This window comes from Columba livia, chromosome 3 (assembly GCF_036013475.1).
Source record: "Columba livia isolate bColLiv1 breed racing homer chromosome 3, bColLiv1.pat.W.v2, whole genome shotgun sequence".
Lineage (NCBI taxonomy): Eukaryota > Metazoa > Chordata > Aves > Columbiformes > Columbidae > Columba > Columba livia.
The window spans coordinates 6,725,602-6,737,065 of record NC_088604.1 but is presented as its reverse complement, the minus strand read 5'-3'; the positions used below and the strand labels follow the sequence as shown (position 1 = coordinate 6,737,065).

General features: G+C 41.9%; 1 protein-coding gene across 6 annotated transcripts; it reads right to left on the bottom strand.

Annotated features, from left to right (window-relative positions):
* Positions 1-1,938: 1,938 nt before the first annotated feature.
* Positions 1,939-9,626, bottom strand: ENPP4 (ectonucleotide pyrophosphatase/phosphodiesterase 4). 6 transcript variants are annotated; one of them, XM_065055711.1, is made up of 4 exons: positions 9,471-9,626; positions 6,804-7,668; positions 5,697-5,867; positions 1,939-3,157 (listed from the first exon to the last, which is right to left on the bottom strand). In XM_065055711.1, the coding sequence occupies exons 2-4, from the start codon at positions 7,624-7,626 to the stop codon at positions 2,796-2,798; spliced, it is 1,356 nt and encodes a 451-aa protein (XP_064911783.1). In that variant the 5' UTR covers positions 7,627-7,668; positions 9,471-9,626; the 3' UTR covers positions 1,939-2,795. The 6 variants fall into 6 exon arrangements, with proteins under 6 accessions (XP_064911783.1, XP_064911779.1, XP_064911781.1 ...); XM_065055707.1 differs by having other exon boundaries at positions 1,939-3,160; positions 9,471-9,625; XM_065055709.1 differs by lacking the exon at positions 9,471-9,626 and adding an exon at positions 9,322-9,468 and having other exon boundaries at positions 1,939-3,160.
* Between the last annotated feature and the right edge of the window lie 1,838 nt (positions 9,627-11,464).

Here is an 11,464-nt window from a genome sequence, read left to right as displayed (position 1 = left end):
TCTTGTGTTCTTTTTTGAATTAGCAGCTGATTTCCTTTTGAATAGCTGACTTTCACAAGCAATAATTCATACAAACTGTAATGAGGTAGCTGAAATATTTCATTGTGTTTAAGGCACTATTTTAAAACTAATCATCTTTAAACATATCAACTTTGTCTCTAAGGAGAACGAGATGTTTTTCTAGATTCTTGTGAAGTGTACGTGATCTGTATGAAATCCCAGGTGTACAACAGCTACTTTAACCGCCCCCCCTGCCAGTAGCAAAGAATTGTTCCAGGAAGAAGACTCAGCACCCTTACAAACCACACTGCATCTTTAAATTCGAAAATAACTAGCAAGGCAACTGCAGTATAGTTTATCTTATTTCTTAATTAATACTTAAACGTTCTTTTTAAAGCTTCCCCACAGTAGCACAGTTTAGTCTCAAGACTAAAGGGAGGAGGAATAGCAGGTAACAGGGATTTCTGCCACATACCACCTGGTTTCATAGGAGCTCAGTTGCCTGCAGCAAGTCCCAGCAGAAGGGGCTACCTAGAGCTAGAAGGAGAAATGCATTTAGACCTGTAACAATATTCATATTTCAGATTAGAATGCTGCCATTGCACTTCAGCCAGTGCACTTCCGGTAATTCAAATCTTGGTGGTAATGTTGACACCTGGCCTATGATGCACAGAGGAACTGAAAGCTTGTCAGTCACACACTGTATGACAGCTGCTTGGGGAAGGAGGAGGACGGAAAGAACAGAATGGAGCATCTACTGCACTCATCAGTTTTAGCATCTAGGAAAACAACAAACAAACAAAACCACCCTTCACAGGTTGAGCCAAGTCTGGCAGAAAGATAAAGATAACTCAGCTGAGCCAAGCCCCCCATGTCTAGATTATACAAAGCATCTCCCAGCACATGTGCCACCCTCAGAGGTGGGCAGCCTTCATTAGCAAAATTACAAGAAACTAACAACTCTCTCCAATGCAGGAATTCAAGCATCCTCCCTTTTTACAGCATCTCTAAGCCTGGGTCCTGCCATGCAAAACAGTCACTCCATTGTTACTCATTAATCTGACCTCTTACTGTTAATTATTTATTTTAAATCTTCCAGCAGGATGAAAAAGTGACTTGTGTTCAGTCCAGTTATCATTCTATTATATCAACAATCTAAAATCCAGTCCACTGTCAGCAACAGTTCAGGGGGCTTGAGTCTCTTTGAATTTCAGATTAATCCAGAGTAAAGCGTTAGTCAGTAAGTAGAAACTAGTAGTTTAAGAAAGGGGGGTAGGGGGAAGCAGAACAGGTTAGTTTTTGTGCTGTGTTTTTCATCAGTACGTTAAAATCCTTAGAGAGGAAGACAGTTCAGTAAAACTTCCACACATCATTTTTAAAACTCAAATGTATTTTTTTCAGTGGACAGTTCAAAGCAACCCTTCCCCTCCACGTCAGTACTTCCTCTCCGCTGGATCAAGAGGTCTGTGGCTAATACCAAACTGCGTTGAACTTGAACTTGTGAACAAGAAACCACATTGCGCACTCAGCTCTCGCACTTCAAATTATCAGTTCTTAAAACCATCAAACTTATAGAAAAAGCACTTGGTAACAATAGTTCTCTTTTTGGGTTAGCATTAATGATTTATCCTCACATTGCTTCCTCATTGCAGGATAAGGTACCACTAAGGCTTTCTAAATCAAATTAATATTTTTATGGCAAGTTACTAGACTCGACCATTAACAAGAAATCAAGAGTACCATTAGCACCATTCACCAGAACTTTGCATCTATACAATTTAAACACTACAGATAGCACATCTCAGAAAACAAATTATTTGTTCCCTTGAAATTTCCAGTGTTTAAATAAGAGTTCGGCATCCCTGCTTGATGATTACATGATAAGCATCCAGTTGCTACTTTTTAGCAGGACAGCCTTCAATGAAAATTATCAGCTGGTACACAGGGCAGAACCACCTTTATTACAAAAACACCTTCAGCAGAATTTACACCTACAAAATTTTCACAGGGTTTAGAAGCAGCAATTTTACTACTACAGCCCAAGAAACTGAGTAATCCAAGGATTCTCAGGGTCAAACATCCTTGAGATGAGCAAGTAGTATCATCCAACTCTCTGAGTGCAGGAACGGCAGAACCAAGTCATCCACAAACACACGTCTAGAAATGTCAGAGCCACCTGCTGGGTGTTGTAACTGCTGACCCGCACGTGTTAGAGCTCAAACCAGAACTGATATGCACCAATTCTTGCCTCACTGGCTTCCGTTTTCCTTCTCACCAGTTTCTTGTCATATTGCTGGCTTAGGGTGGAAACAGAAGTATTGGATCTCCTCTATTGCCAAATTTAAGAACAAATCAGAATACACTGTCCAAACAGAGTTAACTTCTAACTTGCATAAAAAAATCCTCTTTCAAACACAGGTACAAGAACACTAAAAGAAGTCAACACTAATTTAAATTTAATACAAAAAATATTATCATTTACAAATGTTAAAATTCCCTTAGTCTATCCTGGCTAGTTCCTATTCTGGAATTTTATTTTGAAAGTGTTCAAAGGCTTGAGTGAAAAACTAAGCATCCTTATTTTGTTAACCATCTCTTCCAGCAGAAAATCACCTGTTCACCGTTTTGTTCTGAAAAAATATTTTTAGAGCACAACTAATCAGGTAGCACAAACAAAAAGATCTGGCTGTACAGTATTTTATTCAGATACTGTTAAAGTGCATCAAAGAATGCCGACCAGTGCAAGTTCAGACTCTTCCTGAAATCACTGCTTACCAAGTGAGGCTCCCTACACACTATCCGATTAAAGGATCATCATCATCGTATTGTAACTGAAGCCTGGAAAATGGTCGTGGGGAAACTACTCTATTCTTTGAGGTTATTATAATACAGGTTAAAGTGGTCAATATCAGAAAAGCCCCAATAACTATCCCGATAGCTTCTGGAAGATTTATGCACCACTGGTCAGCAAGCAAGCACTTGGTGTTACTGAAAGTGCCATTGTGGGGCTGTGGTGTCAGTCCCAGGATGTGGCACATCATGGGGTAAATGTCAACGTTGTTTATCGTGCTCTGCTTGTAACCCCGATGGAAAGCAGGCCCGCGGGCGGCCAGGAAGGGATGCATGCTTGGGAGAGCGTTGTCATAGCCATGGTCACCTACTGGAGAAAGGCAAAGTTAAGAGTTAACACCTCCGTTTCTGTTTGCATACGGAGAATTCCCCTCCGTATCTCTTCCCCACCCTCAAAAGGCATACATGTTAACCAAAGACAAATGCAGAACATAAAAGCAGCTGTTGGATCAAACACTGAAGGAACCCAGAGTTCCTTCCCTCTTCCCCAGTTCCCAGAAATCTTTACCCATACTGGTCTTCAGACACATTTCCCCAACCCCCATTATCTCTTTTCCTTTCAATCATCAACATTTTTGGTTTTCTCCTTCCCATTCCTCACGCCAAAGTTGAAAAGGACTTTGCTACTCCACCACAAGTCAGTAGCTGGAATGCAAATTTGTACTTCTCAGGTTTTGTACAGATATTTCCACCTTGCAAAGGACACTCTTGTATTACTTCCCAAAAGCCAAGCACATTGCCCTTGATAGCGTTCAGTTTGAGCACATGAAGTACCCTCATATCATGTTTATCCAGTTAGGTACTGGGATACCCAAACAGTCAAAACCAAAAAACAGTCAAAGGATCATGATGCCTGTGACAGGCAAAACATCAAACTTTGTGGCTACAAGGTCACCAGTACTTGGACATTTGGTAGGTTTTTAAGAAATATTCACTCTGATTCTTGGTAGAATATAAACAGCTAAAAAGCAGCCATAGTTAAATTTCCTAATAACACCCCTGAAAAATCTGTCCAAGACGCCAAAAATTTCTCACAGCACATGCAGCACAGACTGAAGTTTTGAGTTCATTTCTTAGTAACAATTTAGCAAGTCTGCTGCCAGAATTGTCTCCTCAACTGCTTCACCAAAGAAGTTCCTGATGGGAAATGTCAGGATTCCTATTGATGAGGTCACACTCACCACTTCAGTATACTTCCAATATTCCTTTTTAATCTTTTCCACAATTATGCCTTTTATCACCAAGATACTACTGTGCCACATCTTCCTTATTTGTTTTAATGCAGCCCTATGTTTCTTGAGTACATATTTTTTTTTCTTCTACCTGCTTGTTTATAAGAAAGCTGGTCCAAGTTCCCTCTCCAGTGAAGTTTCCTCTCTTTACCTTTGAAGTAGGAGGGCTGGTGTTTGCTCAAATTGGGAGGAACACTGCAGGTATTGGTACACTTGCCCATCCTTACGCTGCCACTTTGTCCACGACGACAAGTACAATAAACACTTAAATAGCCTTTTGGGCTAAAAATCTCCCCTGCCAGCTTCTGGGAAGCCTTGGTAAGCAAAGCTGTTTTGAAAAGTGATTCACTTAAAGTGGCACAATGCTGTTAATTCTAAATATACACTCACTAACTATTTTTAGGTGCCTGAAACCGAATCTAGCTGTAAACAAGAAAGAGACCTCTGTCAAAGAACACAAGCTACATGTTGTGATATTGAAGGCAATTGTTAACAAATCTGTGGGGAAATAAAACTACAGGTGTACCTTACATTATAAGCAGTACTTTTGTACAAATAATAAGAAAATTTGAACTGAAATGGGCAGAGGGCAGACAGTAAGAACAGCAAAAGTGGGCGAATCTGGGAGTTTACACCACCCAACACCCTCTCTCTGACAGCAGTTGTAACTGCAAGTGGAGTCAGCCCTGATGTACCTTGCTATTTAACTTCTATTAATTTCTATTAATGGATTTTTCTTCAAGAATTTGTCCAATCACTTTCTGAACACACACACACATATATATATTTATACATGCAGCCTTTGTCTGCAAGCAGAATTATGGGTTGAATTGTCTTATTATGACAATAATGAAATCTGGACTTTATTCTTTGAAAGATACTTTTGTGTGACTGTTTCATTTTTTAAGTTAAACACACCTCTCTTGTGTGCCAAAACACCCTGCATGTGAAACATCTGGAAATATATATACGTAGAAGTACATATACATATAAATACATATGTATTTATGCATGTAATTTGACATTCATAGCATCTAGCAGGAAGAAAGCTCATAGCTTAACAATGCATTGTGTGAAGTAACAACTGTTTTGGATTTTGTCTTTAAAACATGCTACTTGATGTCCTGTCTGGCATCTTGACCATGTCTAGCTTCTTTAACCATTATTGCTGCGTCTCTGATTTTACTATTTCCCCCCATTATTTTTTTTCTTAATATGCATACGGGAACATGAAATGTCATGTCTGGCATTCTTCAATTTATGCTCCTAACTCTCTCTATATTTTATATACAAGAAGTTAAACCACACCGTTGTGGAAGCCTGAGACAGACTGCTAACTTGCTTAAGATAACTCTAAAAATATCTCCCAGGCTATTCAGTTGAACATGGCAAAGTGTTTTAGCCAACAGAATATCCCCCATCTCTTCCTTATCTGTTAAAACACTCCGAGGGTCAGGCTGAGAACATTCTAGAAAATGCTGAGATGTTCCAAAAGACGCACAGTGCCAGGTATCCACTCGCTAAACTAGGACCATCCTACAGATGGCTGGAATCAAACCAAGACAGTTCAGCACCATAAGCCACCAAAAGCACAATTGAGGAAAATACACTCACGTTTTGAAAGTGACTCATTTTGTACAATTGTCCAGCCTTCATCCGCAACCAGAATGATAGGTTGAATTCTCTTATTATGACGATAATGAAATCTCTCTGGAATTTCTTCTTTAAGATATACTTTCAAATGATCGTCACATTTTTTCAGTAAGTTATATACATATTTTTCATCTGCCAAGAGAAAAACTGGATGTGAAACACCTGGAAATTCTGTCCTGTTTACTGCAATTATCTGTCATTAAACCCAAGATCCGTATATTTCAAACCAGTTATTTTTAAAAAAGTAGATATAAAAGGGTTTTTTTCATGCCCTTAATGAAATACTACAGGTATCGAGGTGGATTTCACAATTTGCTCACATTTTAAATCAGGCACTTCACAGCTCTGGTTTTGGACCTGCAAGTCAACTTAACCTTCTGTGCTTCGGGGGAGAGGAGGGCAAAATTAAAGCACAGAAATCAAGAGAAAGCAATCCCACACCAAAGTAGTCAGTATTTTATCCAAAGCAGTATGTATTACATTTAGTTACTATATAAATTATTTTGTTCATTAGAATTGCTTCAGTCTGGCCACAGTTGTGGAAACCAAGACCAGCAGTGTCATGATTTAAGATATCCCTGTTAGTAACTACTCCAAGATACAAAAATTAAATTCACAGTATGAAAACTGAAGTTTCAATCACAGAAACAGAAGTGGTAAAACAATCAAAACTGGGACTAGATTTTTAGTTGGAAGTTTAGGCAATGGCATTATTTACTCTGAATAAACATGAGAGTTTATTTCCAGCTCACTGTGAATTACAACCACATTGAATAAGTGAGCAGGCATACTAAGTGCCTATCTACTTTCTCAATCAGCTGTACCACAACCATCTTTACCACCCATAGCAATTTAACAAGAAACACTCCTTGGCCCGCTGATTAACAAAACAAAATAATTTCTATATAAACAGGTGCTCTTTAGCTTATTCATTAAATTATGTCAAAGTTGTGCAATAAGAACTACACTGTTTTGCAAAAGATGTGAACAGTCTAGCACAGTGTCTAATTTTTAGTAGTAAGGTAGAGACTTAATTCTCAATATACGACATAAAAACTCAAAACATACTCTGCCTTGGCAGCACTGCAGCAACTGGACTCCTGTCTATCAGAGTGTAGTTGTTGCGACCAATGCATTTGTCCAGGATAATCAGCTTCTTTGGAGAACAGGAGGCCATTCCATGATCACTTGTTATGATGATATTAAGAGTGTCCCACAAACCTAATGCCTTCAATTTATCAGTAAGGAAACCAATATGATTATCCACTTCTTCTAATACTTTGCGCATGTTTTCAGTGTCATCTGGTCCATACTTGTGCCCACTTGCATCTGGTTCTTCCCAGTATAACGTAGCAAAATTGACCACTGGATTAGAGCTGTTCAGCCATGCAACAATTTTTTCCACTCTCTCCTCAAACGTTACTGAAAAGTTATACTTCATAAAGAACTGAGGGGTTGTATTGTTAATTTTTACATCAGTACCGGGCCACATTGCGGCAGCACTTACTCCATTTCCCCGCCGCTGATTTGTTACCCAAATTGGAACCGCTTCATTCCACCAGAAGGGATCTGAATCATTGAACTGCGAAAACTTTTTCTTGGCATCCACGTCGTACATGTCATTAGCCACAATGCCGTGGCTTTCTTCATATAAGCCTGTCACTATGGTGTAATGGTTTGGGAATGTCTTGGTGATGAACGCATTCGTAACTTCTTTTACAAGCACACCATCCTCAATGAACTCCTGAAGATGAGGAAGTTTATAGGTTTCCAAGTAATCAGCCCTGAAGCCATCAAAGGACACAAGGAGCAACCTGGATGTCGAATCACCAGCAGAGTGAGCACAACAAGCGACTATTCCAGAAAAAAGTAATGTTAACATCGAGTTCATTGTTGATGCTTCCAAGCTTTTTCAGCAGGTAATCAGATGCACCTGAAAAATTTAAAAATATAAGACATGTAACACAAAATAATTCTACTGGAACCAGTATGACTAGCTATACATTATGTAAATCTTCCTTACAGAAGTTAACTGCAAAATAGCCAGTCTAAACAACCACTCAAGTCAACAGTGTATTTTCATACTGACTTTAGAAGGTTCTCATATGTTATCATACTTTTTCATATATTAAAACAAATGAGCCATTGGATTTTTTTCCTTCCAGACTAAATGAAGTGAATTCTTTTCTCTCTTTTTAATCAATTATTTCATCATTCTGTGTGTCATATAACAATTCTACATCCCAAGACAGACAATCAGTATTTTTCCTCATGTTCAATCACAGGGACCTGAACAATTCCAGCTCCACATTTAACAGTCCTGTGCAGCTCCAAATCCTTTTTACACATCACCGTTCAGACCAGGAGTTTGTTTTCTACTATAATTATAATTTTTCATTTTCATCCCACCTTTCCTTTTCCAGAGTTTCTACCCTCTTGAGTTACTGGGAGACTTTTATATCTTTCAACATTCCCATTTACTCATTGCTTACTCTATACACAGAACTGCCAGGAGTAACTTCTGGTTTCCTTCTAAGCTGTTGTACATCTACCATAACAGTATTTAAACTTGTTCTTTGCATATCGTATTTCTCTCTCTCTAAAAAAAGTGAAAAATCATTAGTAACCCCAGCTATGAAGGAAGTATTTCTCACCAAGGAATTCGACTATTATGAATGCAAGGTTATGATTTGGAAGCTCTTTTTTTTCCATTCTAAACCTGTGTGACAGGAGCACTTTGTTCAACAAGGTCCAGAAGTATTCTATAAACTTCTAAGAAAGAGGAAGCGAAGCACTGGGTTTCACACAAACTTCTGCAGTATTCTTAAAGAGCATATTTACTTATCAAGAAAAGCCCCACTTCACTGAATTTCTCCTTTATCTCACTTGCACAAACTAGGTAAATTCTAGGAAGGACAGCAGGCATCTTCATAACTGTAGTAATATCTTCTGATCCATCTCAACGCTTTCCCCCCAACTCTTTAAAACTCTGAGTATTAAGGTGAAAGTAGCTTTAACATCAGATAAAGCTTTAGCAGTGAGAGGAACTCAAAGCATGGGAAATCACACCCCCTGCAACCAACGCTTAAAATGGCTTTAAAAGATAGAAATGTTACAAGAAGGGATCGCCAAAACCAGCATTAAAGTATCTGCTAATACAGAGGGCTTGTATCACACAGGGAAAAAGAAAAAGAAATAAATGAGCAATGGAGCAGAGCATCACCTGTTTTAGGTGCTTCAAAAAGCAGAAACACAGTTTTTCATAGCGCACCAAGGCTTAATGCCACAATATTAACTTTGAAACACTCCAAAGACACCCAGCATTTGTGTTTTTCCACAGAGTGTCCCCCCAACTATCAAACACCATCAGCACTGCAGCTGCCTGCTCCTGACCCCCACCACCTTCCAGCCAGAATTCCAAGTCTCTAATTGCTCATTTCTGTAAGAAATTAGTTCTCCTGCCCTTGACAGCTTAAAGCCTTGCCAGTACGAACCCACCCGGCGAACGGGACCGGCCCCGGGACGCGGGAAAACAACCCAGCCGCCGGCCCGACGCAGCCGCCGGCACCTCCTGCCCCTCACCCACCCGCTGAGGGAGGCGGAACCACCCGGCGGGGCGAAGCCCGAGTACAGGGGTCCCTCGAGCAGCGGCAGCCACCACAGCCGCTCCACATAGGACACCTCCCGACACCCCCCCGCCGTCCCCTTCCCCGCCGCGGCTCCGCCCCAGCCCACCGTGCGGCCGCGCTGCTGTGCGGGCTGCGCCGGGACGGGACGCACAACGCCTGCGCGTCCGCCACCCGCGCAGCAGCAACTGCCATCGGCGGCGCGAGCTCCGTCCCGAGCCGGGCCGTAAGGGCGAGGGAAGCTCGTCAGCTCCGCGCGACGCGATTGGCTGAGGGCCCGCTGGCGGGTGCGCTGATTGGTTCGGAGGAGTGGGCGTCGCGCTGTGGGACATGGAGCGGGGGGTGAGGGAGGGCGGTGCAGTGAGGGGGTTGAGGGAGGACATGAGCGCTGCGGCGTTGGTGAAGGGTTTGGAGTGGGAACCGTATGAGGAGCGGCTGAAGTCACTTGGTTTGTTCAGCCTGGAGAAGAGGAGGCTGAGGGGAGAGCTCATGGTGGCCACAGCTTCCTCACAAGGGGAGGAGGAGGGACAGGGCTGAGCTCTTCTCTCTGGTGGACACTGACAGAACCCGAGGGAATGGCAGGAAGATGTGCCAGGGGAGGTTCAGGTTGGACATGAGGAAAATGTTCTTCACCCAGAGAGTGCTTCCTCCCAGAACTTGGAGTTATAGATATCCATCCTGTTCATCGAGAAAGTTTCATTCAGGATAGGATCGTACATCTCATTAGCAACAATACCGTGGCTTTCTGCATAGAGACCAGTCACCATTGTGTAATGATTAGGATACGTTTTCGTTATAAACACATTCGTGACCTGTTTGACATGCACACCGTTCTCCATGGCATAGTAAAAATTGGGAGTTGAGACTCTATAGATGTAATCCCATCGAAATCCATCAAAAGACACGAGCAGCGCTCTGGGCTGGGCCGGCTGGAGAGACAGTGCTCTTGGGAGAAATAATAGGAAAATTGCCAGGACTCTCCAATAACAGTTCATGGCTATTCTGGAAGGTATTTTTCCCCTCTTCTGAGGCAACATGGCACCTGCTGAGCAGAGAGAGATTTGTTTGTGTTAACCTGTTTGTCAGAGTCATAACTTAGTTTTAATAATGAGTAGCTTAAATATTCCTTGTGTATTTATACAGCTCGCTTTACTAACACTGAGCACTCCAGACATAGGAACAAAACCTGTTACCTGTTGGTGGTGAATGACAGAACCCGAGGGAATGGCAGGAAGATGTGCCAGGGGAGGTTCAGGTTGGACATGAGGAAAAGGTTCTTCACCCAGAGGGTGCTGGACACTGGAACAGGCTCCCCAGGGAGGTGTCACGGCCCCAAGCCTGACAGTGTTCAAGAAGAGACTGGACAACGTCCTCAGACACATGGAGTGAACTGTGGGGTTGTCCTGTGCAAAACTGATAACTAAACCAATAAGAATACAAACTTTTACCTTGTCTAAATAAGTAGAACTATACTGGGAAATTTATTTTAACCACCACTTCTCTGTAGCTGGTGGTTTGGTGGGGTCCTTTTTAGTGTTTGGTTTGTTGTCGGGTTTTTTGGGGGGGAGGGTGTTTTGTTTTCTTTAGGGGATTATTATTGTATTTGCTATTGCTGAATCAAAACAAAACAAACCCCCCAAACAAACAAACAAACAAACAAAAAAAGAAAACACCACTGTCAGAAAGGGTCTTTCTCCCTCAAAAAACAACTTTTAGTAGAAACAAGTTTCTTTAAGGAGCAGGTCACCTGTGGAAGTCCTCTAAGCTGTGCTTTTAAGCTGAGGGAGGAGGAAAACAGGAGTTGGACTCAATGATCCTTGTGGGTCCCTTCCAACTCAGGACATTCCATGATTCTGTGAGGTGAGAGGAGCTGTAGGGAGACATGGGGACTGAGAAGAACATGGCTGGGGGGGGCTGAGGTGAAGGGGGGCTCTGGGGAGGTAAAAGGAGCTTTGGGAGTGTTCTGTGGGGGATCCTGAGGTGAGGGGGTTGTAGGGAGCCGTGGGGAGCTGTGTGAGGCACCTGTCTCAAGGAAGGAGATGCAGTGGGTGTGTGGGTCTTCATGGGAGGCTTGTAAGCCCTCCAGACTGGGACATGGGTGGA